This window comes from Tachyglossus aculeatus, chromosome 12 (genome assembly GCF_015852505.1).
Source record: "Tachyglossus aculeatus isolate mTacAcu1 chromosome 12, mTacAcu1.pri, whole genome shotgun sequence".
Taxonomy (NCBI): Eukaryota; Metazoa; Chordata; class Mammalia; order Monotremata; family Tachyglossidae; genus Tachyglossus; species Tachyglossus aculeatus.
The window spans coordinates 37,245,111-37,265,483 of record NC_052077.1 but is presented as its reverse complement, the minus strand read 5'-3'; the positions used below and the strand labels follow the sequence as shown (position 1 = coordinate 37,265,483).

General features: G+C 43.4%; 1 protein-coding gene across 2 annotated transcripts in view; it reads left to right on the top strand.

Annotated features, from left to right (window-relative positions):
• The window catches only part of FBXO8 (F-box protein 8), a 44,578-nt gene extending 33,586 nt beyond the window's left edge, over positions 1-10,992 (top strand). The window contains exons 4-6 of one of the 2 annotated variants that reach the window (XM_038754983.1): positions 6,123-6,241; positions 7,968-8,074; positions 10,355-10,992. In XM_038754983.1, the coding sequence (XP_038610911.1) occupies positions 6,123-6,241; positions 7,968-8,074; positions 10,355-10,542 (414 nt within the window). In that variant the 3' untranslated portion in view covers positions 10,543-10,992. Of the gene's footprint in view, positions 1-6,122; positions 6,242-7,967; positions 8,165-10,354 lie in introns of both variants that reach the window. The other variant, XM_038754982.1, reaches the window with a different exon arrangement.
• The last annotated feature ends 9,381 nt before the right edge of the window (positions 10,993-20,373 follow it).

Here is a 20,373-nt window from a genome sequence, read left to right as displayed (position 1 = left end):
GGTAGGGACTGTCTCTATGTGATGCCAATTTGTACTTCCCAAGCGCTTAGTACAGTGCTCTGCACATAGTAAGCGCTCAATAAATACGATTGATTGATTGATTGATTGATTGGAAGGGGAAGACAGACAACAAAATAAGTAGACGGGTGTCAGCCTTCCCAGATTGAGCCCCCTCCTTCCTCTCCCCTTCCTTCCCCTTCCCATCATCATCATCAATCGTATTTATTGAGCACTTACTGTGTGCAGAGCACTGTACTAAGCGCTTGGGAAGTACAAGTTGGCAACATATAGAGACAGTCCCTACCCAACAGTGGGCTCACAGTCTCCCCATCCCCTCTGCCTTACCTCCTTCCCCTCCCCACAGCACCTGTATGTATGTATATAATAATAATAATAATAATGGCATTTATTAAGTGCTTTACTATGTGCCAAGCACTGTTCTAAGCACTGGGGAAGATACAAGGTAATCAGGTTGTCCCACGTGGGGCTCACAGTCTTAATCCCCATTTTCCAGATGAGGGAACTGAGGCCCAGAGAAGTTGTGACTTGCCCAAGGTCACACAGCTGATCACACATGTATATACGTTTGCACGTATTTATTACTCTATTTTATTTAATTTGTACATGTTTATTCTATTTATTTTATTTTGTTAATATGTTTTGTTTTGTTGTCTGTCTCCCCCTTCTAGACTGTGAGCCCCCTGTTGGGTAGGGACCGTCTCTAGATGTTGCCAGCTTGTACTTCCCAAGCACTTAGTACAGTGCTCTGCACACAGTAAGTGCTCAATAAATACGATTGAATGAATGAATGAAAACCATCAGAGCAGATAACATCCCTGTCTCGGCCGAGGCTCACGGTCTATGAGTTGGGGACAACAGCTCCCCATTTGACAGATGAGGAAACCGAGGCATAAGGCAGAGCTGAGATTAGAACCCAGGTGTTCTGACTCCCAGCCAAATGCTCTTTCCAGCGGGGCGTGCTGCACTTGGTGATTCGCACCCAATCTGATCGGTCCAAACTTCAGGTATTAACTCTCCTAGAATGTTGAGCTTTTAACTAAAGCAACAAGGGGATGAGGAAGTACACTTGTGTCAGTTTGGGGGAGAAGCGGAGATGCTTAAAGCTCTGTGATTGAGAGTTTGTGGTGGGAATTAGCATCCGCTTTTGGATGCCCCATTTTATTCAGCATTTCAGAACCATTGGAAATCAACAGCGAAGAGCCTGGAGACTGGCAGGGCACCAAGCACTTACATTGCACTTCTGGTAATAATAAAAATAATAATAACGATGGCATTTGTTAGCGCTTACTATGCGCCAAGTACTGTTCTAAGTGCTGGGGATGGGGGGGAATACAAGGTAATCAGGTTGTCCCACATGGGGCTCACAGTCTTAATCCCCATTTTCCAGATGAGGGAACTGAGGCACCGATAATCAATCGTATTTATTGAGCGCTTACTGTGTGCAGAGCACTGTACTAAGCGCTTGGGAAGTACAAGTTGGCAACATATAGAGACAGTCCCTACCCAACAGTGGGCTCACAGTCTAAAAGGGGGTGACGGAGAACAAAACCAAACATACTAACAAATAGAATAGAATAGATATGTACAAGTAAAATAAAAGTAAAAGAGAAGTGACTTGCCCAGAGTCACACAGCTGCCTAGAGATGGAGTGGGATTAGAACCCATGACCGCTGACTCCCAAGCCCGTGCTCTTTCCATCCCCCCATCTTACCTCCTTCCCTTCCCCACAGCACCTGTATATATGTTTGTACATATTTATTACTCTGTTTATTTATCTTGTACATATCCTATTTATTTTATTTTGTTAGTATGTTTGGTTTTGTTCTCTGTCTCCCCCTTCTAGACTATGAGCCTACTGTTGGGTAGGGACTGTCTCTATATGTTGCCAACTTGTACTTCCCAAGCGCTTAGTACAGTGCTCTGCACACAGTAAGCGCTCAATAAATACGATTGATTGATTGATTTTTATGTGTGAATTTGTATATATGTACCAAGAGACTTAGGAATGCTTGTGTCCTCTTTTTACTGCCACGATTTTAAAAGAAATTCTGATTTGTGTTCAGTCTCCCTTCCTGACTGGTCTGTATACTGCTAAGAAAATCATCATTTTCTCGTGGGCCATATCAACCGTGTCCATTCCCATCTCGAAATGCTACTCTGTCTTTCTCCTTTGCCTCTCAAGGGGAGTCCCAGACAATGACTGTGGGGAAATCTTAGAACGAGGGACATCAGTGAATTCATTTCAAAGGGTGACAGGGACTTTTCAAAGAATGCTAATCAGATTAGCTAACTTTATGATCAGGAATTATTTAAATTAGTCACTAGTTCTTTGGTTAAGAAAAAAAGTAGTGTTTCGATTTACAGCCGTAACAGAGCTTTAAAATTGGCCCGTGAGAGTAATCCTATAATCCCTGTACTCTCCCATTAAAATCATTTCTTTCTAGTGGATCAAAATCAGGATGTAAGAGTCCTTCTTATAATGGTTCAAGCAATCATCTCTATTCAGCACTTCCTGGGTACAGAACACTGTACTAAGCGTTGGGGAGAGTACAGCGTAACAAAGTCGGTGGGCTCGTTCCTTGCCCACAACAAGTTTACAGTCCAGAGGAGGAGAGAAACATTAATCAATCAATCAATCGTATTTATTGAGTGCTTACTGTGTGCAGAGCACTGTACTAAGCGCTTGGGAAGTACAAGTTGGCAACATATAGAGACAGTCCCTACCCAACAGTGGGCTCAGTCTTAATTTATATTTATTAATATAAATGAATTACGGATATGTACTGAAGTACTGTAATGATTTCAACAGAGAGCCAATTGTTCAATCAAGTTGAAACTGGGAAAAGTTTGGTTAGACAAATTTATCTGAAAGCCAAACTTATCTCCATTGTGTCTGAATATCAGTACTAACTTTGGAATAAGTGATTGGTCAGGGAATATTTGACCAGCTACCGTATTTCTTTCTGCTCTCCCTTGCACATTCATTCATTCAATCGTATTTATTGAGCACTTACTTTGTGCAGAGCACTGTACTAAGCGCTTGTGGCACACGTGTGGCTCCTCTTTCTTTGCGTCTGTCTTCATCAAGTGCTTAGTACAGTGCTCTGCACACAGTAAGCGCTCAATAAATGCGATTGAATGAATGAGCTACACCTAACCATTACCATCCTTTCAGTAACCGTGTCTTAGTGTAAAATGCCCCAATAAATTTGAAAATACAGGCTGTGAGGCTGTGTTAATTCCAGGTGCTTGTTATTTTAGTTCTGAGTTGGTATCATGTCCTTGCTCCAGAACAGCTCAAAGCACTGTACAAAAATCTTTTTTTAACAATGAACAATGACTAAAAGCACAGAAGCAATTATAAACTTGTCAGAGTGGGGAGAGAAACAGGAGAAGAGTAAGAAAGTCCAAGAGGGATAAGTAAGGTCTTAGAAATTGGAAAAAGCTTACAAAGCACAATAAAATTTTGGAAAAAAAAATCTTAGAGCCCATGTTTGTTTTATATTCACCAAAGCACTTAGTTCAGTGCTTTACACACAATAAGCACTCAATAAATATGATTGAATGAATGGAGTCAGAGGGAGAGCAGCATGGCTTAGCGGACAGAGCCCGGGCTTGGGAGTCACAGGTTGTGGGTTCTAATTCTGGCTCTGCCACTTAGCTGTGTGACTTTGGGCAAGTCACTTAACTTCTCTGCCCCTCAGTTACCTCACCTGGAAAATGGGGATTAAGAGTGTGAGCCCCACATGGGACAACCTGATAACCTTGTATCTATCCCAGCGCTTAGAACAGTGCTTGGCACATTGGAAGCACTTAACAAATACCATCATTGTTATTATTCCCATCACCTGGACAGGAGGTAGCTCACAAATCTAGTCTCCTCTTTACCACTGATGCAGCTATTCAGAAAAAAAAAACAATTTAATGAGCATCGGGAAGGAGAACCAGTTTCATTCTGACTTTCCCTATAAGCTGTCCCATCCGCTGTTCTAAATCCAGGGCTACAGAGGCGTCATGTTCATCCACACTGGATCCCATCTAGACTGTAAGCTCCTTGTGGGCAGGGATGGTGTACTGTATTGTACTCAGAGAAAGAACTCAGATACCATTGATCGGTTGGATAACTCGCTCCTGGAGGCATCCCGTTATCCCATTTGGACCTAGTGGCCCCAAGCCTGAATCTGTTTTGGGACATGGCCCGAAGGTGGGATGAGAGACCCAACATCGGCACGTTTTGGAGACCTGAAGTCCAGTGACACGCTGGAAGGCCACCTGCTCTGTCTCCCAGTAGTCGGGGTGAGGCAGGGCAATTCCGGGAGCCGAAATGTGGTGATGGGTTTGGGTTTGGGTTGGTTTTTGTTTGGTTGTTTCGACCCACTAATTCAGAGTTCAAGCGAACTCCCTTTAAACCTCTCTGTATTACAGAGCTATCCAGATCATATCTTCCAGACTCTCCCCACATCAGTCAGCTGTTGCCCTAAGTTGCTTCCTCCCCTTCTTTCCTCTAAGAGATTAAAGCCTAGAACAACATAAAATATGCATACATGTAAAAAAAAGTTTGTAGAACACTTGAAATGTATGCAAGGAGGAGCACAAGATTTAGATATTTAAGTAAAAATGCCCTATTATCCAAAGGGGAAAAAATGTATATGTGATCCTTATTTGGAGGACATGTAATTTTTCAGAGGACTTGCCTCTCTGAGCATTACACTTCCCTATTCATTCGTATTTATTGAACGCTTACTGCATGCGGAGCAGTGTACTAAGCACTTGGGAGAGTGCAATGCAACAATAAACAGCCACATTCCCTGTCCACAATGAGCTTACAGTCTAGAAGGGGAGACAGACATTAATATAAATAAATCAGTTACAGATAGGTACAGAAGCGCTGTGTTATAAGTATAAAATTGAGTATATTTGAGAGGGGAGAAGGGAGAGTCAGAGGAGGTTTGCATTGAGGTTAATCCTGAGTTTTAAAAATAGGACAAAGATGTAAAGTCCCTGTGTTGCTTATAATGAAGTAATGAATTTTCACGTGGCATCAGAACATTGCTTACGCCAAAGACACCATTTCCCTTTCCCTCCCTGAGCGCTGTTACCCAGACGTAAGAATCCATGCGCATGCGTGTGTCTAGATATCTGCATGTTGAAGTGAACACACCTGCCTCATTTCAAGGACTGCACATTCAAATCTACTAGGAACATTGATTTGAATGTGACCTCCATGTACAAGTGAAAGCATCGATTCAATGTTCGTCCTTTGTTTTCGTCTCTAAAGAAACGAGGTGCAAGAAATAGCATTAATGCCCCTCTAGCAAGGTTTGCATGCACAGGACAGGAAATTCAAAGGTGAATGCTTTGGAGCCAGTGATGCTGTCCTGCCTTAAGAGGTGTGCATATTGGAGTTATCACACCTTACTGTGACTTTTAGCGGTTCTGTTTGGTATTTTGTCTGCCCTCATACTGATAGGCCAAACGAACCAGAGTATTCCTGTTTCTGGACTGCGATCGGTTCAAATTGAAGTATTATTTTCTATATTCCTCCCCCCCACGTATATCTACTAGGACCCATGCTTATTTGTTGACCAATATCATCCACAGCAGCATTGAACACCTACTCTTTGCATATTGCTGGGTCTTTAGATCATGCTGCAAGACTTCTCTGTATTAAGGAAAAGGATCGGTATCAGGAATGTCCTTGGAGAGGGTGAGATTTTTCCTCTTCGTAATGAGCCTGATTTTCCCTCTGTCATTTGCAGTTCAGCCAGTTATCACAGTGGATGCCCAGCTGTGGATATCCTCAAGGATATTTTGGCTTCATGAGTGAGAAAGTGGCATTCTGTTTGCTGTAGGAGCCATAACTTTGAATTTCCTACCTTATATTGCATGTAAAATACCAACCATAATGTTGCAGTAATGAGTTAAGTTGAGCTTGTATTTTGCATGTTTGAATCCAGTTAGAGCAACATGCCAAAAAACAATTGGTAGGTAGTGTTCTACTACTGCTCTGTAGTAGCAGCCTATAAAAATTAAGTTTAAAGGCCAGTGTTTTGTTGTTTGTTTTTTTTTTATTAATGTAGCTTTGTGTCTTTCCACCTTAGGGAGTGAACTACTTTATGTCTAAGGGCATCATAGATGATTCACCAAAAGAAATAGCCAAATTCATCTTCTGCACAAGAACACTAAATTGGAAGAAGCTGAGGATCTATCTCGATGAAAGGTGATTTTTTTTTTCTCCATTAGAATCTCAAATTACCTCTAAGATTTGTGTAAACTTGTCGTGGGCAGGGAACGTGTCAACCCACTCTTTTTTGTATCATACATTGCTCTGCGCAAAATAAATACCGTTGAATGATTTTTGAGCTGTGAAATGTCATAGGTCATTTGACCAGTGGTCTTCATGTTCTTTAGATAAGTAATTGCCTGCACACAAAAAATGCAATGTCTGCGTATCTACAAGATGGAAAAGAGGGAATAGGTCTGGGAAAGCCATTTCACTATATCCACATGCAACCTCAGACTCAGATTCATCACCAGATAATAATAATAATAATAATACCATTTGTTAAGCGCTTACTATGTAGAAAGCACTGTTCTAAGCACTGGGGAGGATACAAGGTAATCAGATTGTCCTACGTGGGGCTCACAGGCTTCATCCCCATTTTACAGATGAGGTAACTGAGGCCCAGAGAAGTTCAGTGCCTTGCCCAAAGTCACACAGCTGACAGTTGGCAGAGCTAGGATTTGAACCCATGACCTCTGACTCAAGCCCGTGCTCTTTCCATTGAGCCACGCTGCTTCTCTAACCAGATCAGAGCGAATTTTGATTATTTTCTTACTCCAGGAATTAGGCACCAGTTGTAAATTGCAGTGATTAAAACTGCCTAAATAACTATGGAATTCCAAACCTTTGTGTCTGTGTCCATGATATGTCTGTCATAGAAGGGAAAGATCGGGTGTACAGGGATCATCACCAATGGCATATAGTTTTGTTTAGCTATTTTAATGGGTTTTTTAAGTGCTTACTATGTGCCAGGCACTGTGCAAAGCGCTGGGGTAGATACAAGCCAATCGGGTTGGACACAGTGCGGGACCCACGTGGGGCTCACAGTCTTAATCCCTATTTTACAGAAGAGGTAACTGAGTCACGGAAAAGTGGAGTGACCTGCCCTTGTTCACAGAGCAGTATAGTGACAGAGGCGGGATTAGAACCCAGGTTCGTCAAACTCTCAGGCCCGTGCTTCACCCACTAGGGCATGCCGCTTCTCAATTTGTTGAGTTTACTGTCTGCAGAGCACTGTACTAAGTGCCTGATGATCTCCATGACTCATCTGTATCAATCAATCAATCAATCAATCGTATTTATTGAGCACTTACTGTGTGCAGAGCACTGTACTAAGCGCTTGGGAAGTACAAGTTGGCAACATATAGAGACGGTCCCTACCCAACAGTGGGCTCACAGTCTAGATCTAGAATCTGTATGATTCTAGTCATTTGGGAACCATGGACCACTCAGTAGGTTAACTGATGAAAATGATGTGTTTCTCAGGAGTGCATTTGGCAATACAGGGGGCTTAATGTTAAACTGAACATAAAACTCCTGTTGGAGTGTTTACCCAAGGTGACCAATGAAAAAAATATATCTCACTTCAGATTATTTCTGCATTCTGTGATTATGTAATCGCTGAACAGTATTTTTCAAGCAACTCCTCAGTGAATGCAGAGCACTGCACCAAGTGTTTGGCAAGTTACAAAAGATATATAGTTGCCCTCAGAGCACAAACTGTTGGCATTTTACACCATGCACCTATTGAAAATCGATATTTGTGTGGGTTTGGGGGTTTGCTTGATATTTTTTTTGGGGGGGGTGTTCTGTGAAATTGTAGAATTTCAGTTTCAAAAATTCTAGAGAAAAGGAAAATGACTCGTCTCTCTTTTTCTTCTAGGAGAGATGTTTTGGATGACCTTGTGACCTTGCACAACTTTAGGAACCAGTTCTTGCCAAATGCACTGAGAGAGTTTTTCCGACACATCCATGCCCCCGAAGAGCGCGGCGAGTATCTTGAGACTCTAATAACAAAGTTCTCACACAGATTCTGTGCTTGTAACCCTGATTTGATGAGAGAACTTGGCCTTAGTCCTGGTAAGAATTTCTAAGCCTTAAATCAACACAAAGCTCCCTGGAGATTTACCAAGTTTGGGGTATCACAAATGAAACCCGAGGTCAGGCCGGCTTCTCCCAAGAGATGCCAGTACAGGGTTCACGTCAGCGGACGTTGCAGTTGATTTTAGCTGGGACCGTTGGCTGCGAATAATACCTCAGGTCACCTAGTTGTCTGAAAAAGGGCACGGGCTTGGGAGTCAACAGACAAACGGGAGAGCCGGGATTAGAACCCAGGTCCCTCTGGGTGACCTTGGGCCAGGCACTTCACACCTCTGCCTGAGTTACCTCATCTGTAAAATGGGGATTGAGGCTGTGAGCCCCCCTTGGGACAGGGACTGTGTCCAACCTGATTAGGATTAGAGAAGCGGCGTGGCTCAGTGGGAAGAGCACGGGCTTTGGAATCAGGTCATGGGTTCGAATCCCGGCTCTGCCAATTGTCAGCCGTGTGACTTTGGGCAAGTCACTTCACTTCTCTGGGCCTCGGTTACCTCATCTGTAAAATGGGGATTAAGACTGTGAGCCCCACGTGGGACAACCTGATCCCCTTGTATCCCCCCCAGCGCTTAGAACAGTACTTTGCACATAGTAAGCGCTCAATAAATACGAATGAATGAATTAGGTTGTATCACCCCCAGTGCTTAGAACAGCGCCTGGCACGTAGTAAAGCGCTTAGCAAATACCACAAAAAAAAGAGACTCTCAGGCGTGTATAGCGTAGTTGAATAAAGGTAACTGCAGAGACCACATCACTGCTGCAAAATTTCCCCCGAGGTGCCTTTCTGTAGCAGCTCAATGTGTCTGCTTTACCACGGGTGTGTGCATTATTCATTAATGTGGCTGCAGTGACCAGCCCGTAAAAATGACCAAACTCCTTCACTTCCTCCCCCTTACTGTAAAATGTGTCATCAATTGTATTTATCAATCGTATTTATTGAGCGCTTACTGTGTGCAGAGCACTGTCCTAAGCACTTGCCGGTCAGTGTCGGTGATGGCTTTTAGCCATTGATGGCTTCAAGCCCACTTCTCCCAGCATTAGGGTAGGAAGACCCTGGTTTCAGCCCAGCTACTTTATGTGGTTCATTTTTAAAGCCTTCCTGAATAAAATGTGTCACTCGTCGTAGTCACTGTCCATAGACAGTGTCCTGGCCCACTGCTGGAGTAGAATTTGCCAGGGAGGCCGGAAGACTTTAAGCAGGGGAAGTCATTAAAGTCCTCTAATGCCTTGGAAGGTTTACCTGTGATCTGGGATGAGTTCTTCTGCCTGTCCAGATGTTTTCATTTGTAACATCCCTCTGCTATTCAGTCTTTAAACTACAGCATCACACCTCCCTGTGAGGGCATATAAATATCATTCTCAGCTGTATTGGAGTCATGGGGAAAACTCTCACTATGTCATGGTCTGTCTTGAGAGATTTGTAGTGCTTTGTACGCCTGAACAAGCACAAGTAGACTTTATGTTTTTTTAAGGGCCTAAGACATGCAGAAGTACTAGAGGTTCTATAATCTGAGTAGCATAAAACTAGGTGTGATGACCTTTCACTGGTAACCAATAAAATGTTATATGCCTGTAATCATGTAAAGTGGGGAAATAAAATTACGTATGTGTATTTATGTTGCATAGCTGCCCTTAATGCTCTGGTTAAACACATTACCAATTCTTTCTTACTTAAGCTTGTTTTTCAGTGAATCTCTTAGGAGTAATATCAAACCATCTTTACCATCATGAAATCCAGAGATCTGTCGGGCTTTTCTGTAATGGGAAGAGTCATGTATTGCTTTCCTTTCTATAAGAATATTTTGAGCATCAGATATCGTCTTCCTTAAGATTCTGCTCTTTTTTTGTCATTAAAGGCTCTTGTAAATTAAAATATTTGAAAGTTTCATCTGCCTGTGCCAAATTTTGATTTTGAGAATGGGTACAGTGTTGCACTTTCCGCTACATGTACCTCATAATCCATTGATTGGGCACCTCACTGGGAGAAAAAAATAGATTAATTTATTTTAAGATCTTATTTCAATGTCTTTAACTTCTCACCTGAAAGAAAAACACTAAGTGTAGGCTAGTGTTCAGTTGGACCTAATCCTGATTTGGCCCCATATATTTAATCCCACCAGAATGACATCTGCAACAATGTTTTTAATTTCAGGCTCTTTTTTCCTCCCCCCTCAGATGCCGTCTACGTACTGTGCTACTCTTTGATTCTGCTTTCCATCGACCTCACTAGTCCTCACGTGAAGAATAAAATGTCCAAAAGAGAATTTATCCGAAATACGCGACGGGCTGCTCAGAATATTAGTGAAGATTTTGTAGGTCACCTTTATGACAACATCTACCTTATTGGCCACGTGGCTGCATAAAAGCACAATTCTTAAGACTCTGACTTTCCCGGTGAAAACAACCGAATTTTCCGAGGAATGACTTCATCGGTACTGGGGTTCCATTAAGCGCTGGTCATTCTAAGCCCCGTCTACAATCGAGTATAAGTATACAGCCCTTCTCCAGTGATTATCCCATGGGACCCTAAGGATTTTTGCAGAATTTTTTCCCTAATTTTGCTGATCATGTTTTGCACAAAGCAGAGCCATTAGCCTGACCCAAGCGTTTAAGAATGTTAAACTGACATTACACTCTAAAGCTGACAGGGTGGTGGATTTGTGCATTAGATTGCTTGAAGACCTTAACCAATACCAGTCTTTTTTTAAAAAAAATACATGTAATGTGTACATATTTAACTAAAGAGATTTATAATCATAATTATTTTATTGTAAAATATTTTAACTAAAGGTTTTCCTTTTTCTCTCTAAAAATGAGTTCTGTATTTTTTCCATTCCGATTCTAAGAATGCCTTTATTTTCATAAAAGTTGGAATCAAACTTGTGTGAGTGGTTAATCATCTACAACAAACTTTTTTTTGAACCTTATGCCAGGGACTAATGTTTTTTATTTCCATCCCGACAGTGCATTCATATTCTGTGGGCAAAATAGCTGGCTAAGCATATGTCAGTTTTGTGTGAGCAACTGGCAATTCCCTCTGAGTGGAGGATTTGAAAAAGTTTAACTTATCTTCTTGCTTTGCACGGATTCCTTTGTCTTTAGCAATTTCTACAGAGGCCTTTGGGTGAATCGTAAAAACAGAAATCAGTTGGGTACAGTAACTCTCAGGTGGATATTTAGCCAGGCCAAATATCTCTTTAATAATAATAATAAAAATTATTACAGTATTTGTTAAGTGCTTATTATGTGCCAAGCACTGTTCTAAGTGCTGGGGTAGATAGAAAGTAATCAGGTTGCCCCATGTGGGACTCAGTCTTAATCCCCACTTTACAGAGAAGCAGCGTGGCTCAGTGGAAAGACCCCGGACCTGGGAGTAAAAGGTCATGGGTTCTAATCCCGCCTCTGCTGCTTGTCAGCTGTGTGACTTTGGGCAAGTCACTTAACTTCTCTGTGCCTCAGTTACCTCATCTGCAAAATGGGGATTAAGACTGTGAGCCCCATGTGGGACATCCTGATTACCTTGTATCCCCACCAGCCCTTAGAACAGTGCTTGGCACATAGTAAGCGCTTAACAAATGCCATAATTATTATTATTATTATTATTATTATTATTATTATTTAGAGAAGCACCGTGGCTCAATGGAAAGAGCATGGGCTTTGGAGGCAGAGGTCATGGGTTCAAATCCCAGCTCCGCCAATTGTCAGCTGTGTGACTTTGGGTGAGTCACTTAACTTCTCTGTGCCTCAGTTATCTCATCTGTAAAATGAGGATTAAGGCTGTGAGCGCCCCGTGGGACAACCTGATCACCTTGTAACCTTTCCAGCGTTTAGAACAGTGCTTTGCACTTAGTAAATGCTTAATAAATGCCACTATTATTATTATTATTACAGATGTGGTAATGGAGGAATAGAGAATAATAATGGCATTTGTCAAGCACTTACTATGTGCCGAGCACTGTTCTAAGGGCTGGTGGGGATACAAGGTATCAGGTTGTCCCACATGGGGCTCACAGTCATAATCCCCATTTTACAGATGAGGTAACTGAGGCCCAGAGAAGTGAAGTGACTTGCCCAAAGTTACACAGCTGACAAGTGGCGGAGCCGGGATTAGAAGCAATGACCTCTGACTCCCAAGCCCGGGCTTTATCCACTGTGCCATGGCCTTTTGATCCTCTGCCCCCTTCTCCCTCCCTTACCTCCCTACCCAAAACATTCTCTCATTCTCTCTCTCTCTCTCTCTCTCTCTCTCTCTCTCTCTCTCTTTCTCTCTCTCTCTCTCTCTCTCTCTCTCTCTCTCTCTCTCTCTCTCTCTCTCTCTCTCTCTCTCTCTCTCTCTCTCGAACCCAGGTCCTCTGACTCCCGTGCTTTTTCTGCTAGACTAAGGGGCTTCTCTGGATTTAGTGTAGGAGATGAAAGTCAAGGAGAAATGCTTACCCCAGTGACAGCAAAATGAGAACACTTTTTTTACACAGTAGTCTTGCTTAATGCGTGCCTGATCAACAGTTAAAAAATAATCCCTTTCTCTTCATTGATGCCACAGGATCTGGGGAGTGGAGAAACAGCTTGGCCTAGTGAAGAGAGCACAGTCCTGGGCAGCAGAGAATCTGGTTCTAATCCCAGCCTCCTGTGTGATTTTTTAGAAAAACTACTTAATTTCTCTGGGCCTCAATCTCCTCATCTAGAAAATGGAGATTGAATGTCTGCTTTCCCTCTCCCGTAGACTGTTAACACTATGTGGCACAGGAAAGGTGTCTGATCTGACAATCTTGTATCATACCCCAGCGTGTTAAGATGCACTCACAAATACCGGTTATTACTTTTGGTAATACCAGTAATTACCGGTTATTACTACCGGTTGAGAAGCAGCGTGGCTAATGGAAAGAGCCCAGTCTTGGGAGTCAGAGGTCATGGGTTCTAATCCTGGCTCTGCCACTTATCAGCTGTGAGACTCTGGGCAAATCACTTCTCTTTGCCTCAGTTACCTCATCTGTAAAATGCGGATTAAGACTGTGAACCCCATGTGTGACAACCTGATTATCCTGTATCTACCCCAGTGTTTAGAACAGTGCTTGGCACATAGTAAGCACTTAACAAATACCATCATTATCACTGCCATTATTAGTTGAACCCTCTTCTAGGCTGTAAGCTTGTTGTGGGCAGGGAATGTGGGTGCTTATTGTTCCATTGTACTCTCCCAAGCATTTAGTACAGTGCTGTGCACACAGTAGACACTCAATAAATACGATCGAATGTATAAGATATTTCCTGGAACCACTTTCTCTAAGAACTCTGGTAATTTATGCCAGTGTGAATGACAGATGGCTATCTCTGGAGAGTGATCATTTATGACCACCACTCACCCCTTAGACTTTGTCCAAGTCTTTGCACAGATGAAATGCTTCATTACATCTTTACCTCCACAAAGAAGCGGCTACTATTCCCAATCAACAACACCAACTTCCTCAAAAGTTATTTCTACTCATAATTCACCTTCCACCATGAAGTTGGGCATTAAGTTCCTTCTCCGCATAAGATTTGGACCCTTTAATAATGAACCCCCAGCGTTGCAGAGGGAATCCTTTGTTTGTGAGTTTGAATTCACTTAGAGCTAGAAACAGCTTAATAAATTAGATGTGCTGGTTTACCATATGCTTTTCATATGGCTAAAAATAACAAAATTCAAATATGTGTACAGAAAGATCTCCTGAAAGCCGTTCCTCAATGGAATTCTGGGATTCAGTTGGATTTAATGAAATATGTTCTTAATGTCAGTATCTGCAGGAACCGATTTTCCATTGGGGTTTGTACATTTTTTAGACTAGATTTGATCAAAGTTCTTTCGGGCTCTCCTGTTTGCTGCTTTTAAATCTGTTACCCTAGAAAGTTCAGTTGGTGAAAGAAGGTACCATCTGAATAGAGATATTGGTTAAGAGAACTTTGATAATAATTTGAGTACAGGAGCAGACATGAGATTGCCTGAATCCATTGCCATATGCTTCCACCCACATAAACAAAGATCCATCATTTCACTCAAAAATGTTGCATTAGTAGATCACTAACTATCCTGAGGGAGTCTTTGGAACAGAGTGAATGGAGTAATTTATCTCCCTTTTCTATTCTCCCTTTTCTCTTATCTTTGCGTGAGTGTCAAAGGACAGTGATGGGACATGTTGGAGAAAAGTCTGAGGCCAAATCTTCAGCCACCTCAGAATAAATGACACTGTAGAAACCAGAAGCAGCTTAATCACATCTGACATTTTCTCATTTCCCTAAAAACACGCAGTGAAGTCCACCTCATCTGCTTTTCTCTCACTGTAACAATTACCGTAGCCAGATGTATGCTGCGTAGCTTTTCTTTGGGTGTAAACTTCATTTCTACCAACTCTTGTTTTCTACTTTCTCAAACACTTATTACACTGCTCTGCACACAGTAAGCACTCAATAAATACCATGATTGAAAGGGGAATTCTTTTTTTTCCCCAGCAGTCTACATTCAGGAACACACGGTGGTCATCATAGTTTTCTGGACCATCTGGGTAACTTTTATCCTTTAGCTAGTGTTTCTTCCCCCCTGCCACAAAGTGATGTAAATTCCTTCCCAGGAGGCTTAGAATTATAATAGTAAGTCATCTTAGAAGAATCTAGGCCAGGAGAAACTGGGCTTTATGAGGAAATTCTCTATGCCAGCCCAAGGAACAATATATTATGATCTCCTACAGCTAACTAGGAACAGGGGCTCAGTTTCTTGCAGCTGGAAAAAAAGGTTCTCCTTCCCAGAGTTAAAGGCGATGACAGGGAAACACATGGTGCGGATATAATAATAATAATAATTGGCATTTGTTAAGCGCTTGCTATGTGCAAAGCACTGTTCTAAGCGCTGGGGAGGATACAGGGTGATCAGGTTGTCCCACGTGGGGCTCACAGTCTTAATCCCCATTTTCCAGATGAGGTAACTGAGGCACAGAGAAGTTAAGTGACTTTCCCAAGATCACACAGCAGACGTGGTGGAGTCGGAATTCGAACCCATGACCTCTGACTCCAAAGCCCGGGCTCTTTCCACTGAGCCATGCTGATACATAGTTGTAACATCTTCCTAAGACTCTTCAGGGCAGTAAATGCCTGTGGAGGCCCGGAGATTTGGAAAAATAAACCACCTGGTGGTCACCATAGTTGCTCAAGAGGTGTGAGCAAGAGATTATCTATAAAAATTAATTAGTAGGTTAAGGGGAAAATGTCTCAGCCTTTGTGGGCTTCTTGCAGTACTCTGGTTTACTCCATTGTACTTTCCTCATCTGTAAAATGGGGATTAAGACCGTAAGCCCCAGGTGGGACAACCTGATCACCTTGTATCCTTCCCCAGCGCTTAGAACAGTGCTTTGCACATAGTAAGCGTTTAACAAATGCCATCATCATCATCATCTTCCACTTAAAGACTGGGAACCCGGTGAGGGACAGGGACTGTGCCTAAACTCATAAACTTGTGAGTTCTCACTATGCGTGGGTTTTCCTTGGAGTAGAAATGTGTAATGAATTTATCAAAGAACTAGCCGAAATAATCACGTACTGCATGGATATTAGGGGAAGGTGTCGACAGTATGAATACCACCACATGTGCTTTGCAAGCTTACCCCCAGGCTCCCTTTCCTTCCCCAACTCTTCATCATTCATTCATTCATTCATTTATCATATCATTTATCATATCATTTCAATTGCGAAGCAGTGTGGCTCAATGGAAAGAGCACGGGCTTTGGAGTCAGAGGTCATGGGTTCAAATCCCGGCTCCTCCACTTGTCAGCTGTGTGACTTTGGGCAAGTCATTTAACTTCTCTGAGCCTCAGTGACCTCATCTGTAAAATGGGGATTAAGACTGTGAGCCCTCCATGAGACAACCTGATCACCTTGTAACCTCCCCAGCGTTTAGAACAGTGCTTTGGACAGAGTAAGCACTTAATAAATGCCATTATTATTATTATTATTCACTCAATCATGTTTATTGAACGCTTACTATATGCAAAGCACTGTACTAAGCGCTTGGAAGGGTACACAACCCGGGGCATCCTCCAGACGATCAGGTCAATGTGGCCAGAGAACATCTCTACCAACTCCGTTAGATTGTACTCTCCCAAGCGCTTAGTACAGTGCTCTGCCTATCATAAGCATTCAATAAATATGATCAATTGATCTATTCCAGTGCTTAGAACAGTGGCAAACAAATAGGAAGGGATTGGTGGATAGAGCCCAGGCCTGAGAGTCAGAAGGTTATGGGTTCCAATCCTGACTCCACCACTTGTCTGCTATACGGCCTTGGGTGAGTCACTTGATTCTCTGGGCCTCCTCAGTTACCTCCTCTGTAAAATGGGGATTGAGACTCTGAGCTCCATGTGGGACAGGGACTGTGTCCAACTTCATTTGCTTTCATCCTCCCCAGTGCTTAGTACAGTGCCTGGCACATAATAATAATAATAGTAATAATAATGATGGCATTTATTAAGCGCTTACTATGTGCAAAGTCACTTCACTTCTCTGTGCTCAGTTGCCTCATTGTTAAAATGGGGGTTAAGGCTGTGAACCCGATGTGGGACACGGACTGTGTCCAATGGCATTTGCTTTTATTCCCCCCAGCGCTTAGTACAGAGCCTGGCACATAGCAAGTGATTAACAAATACCATCGCTGTTGTTGTTAACGAATACCATAACTGCCAGCCCGGGTGCCTAATGCGGTGATTTGAAGTGCTCAATTAAAACCATCGATCCATCTTCTAGATTGTAAAACCGGCGTGGGCAGGCATTGTCTCTATTTGTTGCCGAATTGTACTTTCCAAGAGCTCAGTACAGTGCTGGACCCACAGTAAGCGCTCAATAAATACGACTGAATGAATCTTGAGGCAACAATGTCGAAGAGACGACAGCTGCTCGTCTCCCTTGAGATTTCCTGCTGGAGTTGAATCCGGGGGTCTCTGAAGAAAAACCCCCCAATCTGCTGGGGGCCCACTGGGGCTAGCACATACAATGCTCAGCAGGGTATAATCGAGTGAGCCGACACGTTTGCCCTCAAAGAGCGTACGGTCTTGTAGCCATCACAGAACCTCTCGCAAAACCCCTGCCACCTCATTAGGACGCTCAGCCAAATCTCTGAAGCTGGCCTAAGGCTAGAGGCCGAACTGTCAGTCAGTCATATTTATTGGGCGCTTACTGTGTGCAGAACGCTGGACTGAGCGTTTGGGAGAGTATGGTAGAAGAGTAGACTGTGAGCCCATTGTTGGGTAGGGACCGTCTCTATATGTTGCAAACTTGTACTTCCCAAGCACTTAGTACAGTGCTCTGCACCCAGTAAGCGCCCAATAAATACGATTGAATGAATGAATGAACGAATTAGGACGCTCAGCCAAATCTCTGAAGCTGGCCTAAGACTACAGGCCGACCTGTCAGTCGTATTTATTGAGCGCTTACTGTGTGCAGAAAACTGGACTGAGCGTTTGGGAGAGTATGATAGAAGAGTAGACTGTGAGCCCGTTGTTGGGTAGAGACCGCCTCTATATGTTGCCAAATTGTACTTCCCAAGCGCTTAGTACAGTACACTGCACACAGCGCTCAATAAATTTACTATTCTATTTATTTTGTTAATGATGTGCATTTAGCTTTAATTCTATTTGTTCTGACGACTTGGCACCTGTCCACATGTTTTGTTGTCTGTCTCCCCCTTCTAGACTGTGAGCCCGTTGTTGGGTAGAGACCGGCTCTATGTGTTGCCAACTTGTACTTCCCAAGCACTTAGTCCAGTGCTCTGCACACAGTAAGCGCTCAATAAATACGATTGAATGAATGAATGAATAAATGCGATTGAATGAATAAACAGGCACATTTCCTGCCCACAAGGAGCTTACAGTCTAGAGGGGTTGACGGATATTAATAGAAATAAATAAATTACAGCTATGGACAGGGGTGTTGGGCATCTGGGAGGGAGGCAGGAGGGAATTGGAGAGGTGGGAGGACCCAGAGAGAACCCTGGAGCCCCCGTTCCCCTGACAGCAGAGTTTCCAGACATGCCCAGCTCTCTGTCTCTGGCCCTGCGCTCCCTTTCAGACACTACGAGTTTCCACAAAAACATACACATGACGTTGATGTCCTGTGATGTTTTTCAAGTGTTTTCTCAGTTTCGAGTACTGGGTTCTTTCTCTCACATGAGTTCACAGGCTTCATCAACCCCTGTAAAGGAAGGAGATCAGATGCGCGCTTTGTCTCAAAAGTCATCTGAGCAAGGTACATGACCACTTTTGCTAAGTGTGGGGTAAGGGGTAGAGTAATAATAATTGTAGTCTTGGTCACACACTATGTGCCAAGCACTATGCAAAGCTCCGGGGTAGCTCTGGGGAACAATCAGATCAGACACAGGCCTGTCCCAAACATGACTCACAGTCTAAGGGAGAGTGAATACAGACTTTAAATCCCCATTTTAGAGATGGGGAAACTGAAACACAGGGAAGTTAAGTGACTTGCCCAGGGTCACATCATAGGCAAATGACAGCTGAGATTAGGCTCCAGGGCAGGCTCCCGACTCCCAATTCCATGCTTTTTCCCCTAAGCCACATTGCCTTATGGCAGTGATATTTAAGAAGCGCTTACTATGTGCAGAGCACTAGATGAAGCATTTGCGACTACAATAGAGCTTTCAATCTACAAACTACTTTATGGTCTTACCAATTATGCAGTGCCATCCTTGGATTGTTCTTTGTGAACCTAGGTTACAAAACACCCTCTTCCAGCCCCACAACATTTGTGTACATACCCATAATGTATTTATATTAACTTCATCTCCCCCACTAGACTCTAAACTTGCTGTGGGCAGGGAATGTGCCTATTATCATCTTGTACTCTCCCAACCATTTAGTACAGTGCCCTGCACACAGTAAGCACTCAGTAAGTACCATGATAATACTGCATTGACTGAATTGACTGATTGCCCATGTGTATATTATGAATATTTCACATAGTAAATCATGGGACAGGATTATATTCACAGAGTCAAGGCTGCAAGTCTTTCCGTCACCAAAACCTGCCGGTCTCACCTCTGCAACATGGCCGAGATCCGCCCTTTCCTCTCCATCCAAACCGCTACCCTGCTAGTTCAGTCTCTCATCCTATCCCGACTGGATTACTGCATCAGCCTCCTCTCTGATCTCCCATCCTCCTGTCTCTCCCCACTTCAGTCTACACTTCATGCTGCTGCCCGGATCATCTCTGTGCAGAAACACTCTGGGCATGTTACTCCCCTCCTCAAAAATCTCCAGTGGCTACCAGTCAACCTACACATCAGGCAAAGACTCCTCACTCTGGGCTTCAAGACGCTCCTTCAGCTTGCCCCCTCCTAATTCACTTCCCTTCTTTCCTTCTCCAGCCCAGCCCGCACCCTCCGCTCCTCTGTCGCCGCTAACCTCCTCACTGTGCCTCATTCTCGCCTGTCCCACCATCGACCCCCGGCCCATGTCCTCGCCCTGGCCCGGAATGCCCTCCCTCCGCACATCCGCCAAGCTAGCTCCCTTCCTCCCTTCAAATCCCTACTGAGAGCTCACCTCCTCCAGGAGGCCTTCCCACACTGAGCCCCATCTTTCCTTTCCCCCTCCCCATCCCCCCGTGCTACCTCCTTCCCCTCCCCACAGCACCTGTAAGTATGTTTGTACAGATTTATTACTCTATTTTACTTGTACATATTTACTATTCTATTTATTTTATTTTGTTAATATATTTTGTTTTGTTGTCTGTCTCCCCCTTCTAGACTGTGAGCTCGTTGTTGGGTAGGGACCGTCTCTATATGTTGCCAACTTGTACTTCCCAAGTGCTTAGTATGGTGATCTGCACACAATAAATACGATTGAATGAATGAATGAATGACAGTCGAGCGAGCATAAACCGATGGGAGATGAACTTTCCGGAAAATGGCAACCTGCAGCATCTGGATTTTCCCACGATTCATTCCTTCCTTTCAAAAAGGAGGGAAAAAACTCCCCACACCTTTTTGTGTTTTGCCACTGTGATTCCATCCCTCACCCAAGGGTTTCCATTTATCCATTCAAGTATTTAAGGGATACAGATAGATTCATTCTTTCTTTCAGGCCCATTTATTGAGTGCCTACTGTGCGCAGAGCCCCGAGAGCGTTTAGGTGAGATTGCTAGCAGATGAAGGATTATGAAAAGTT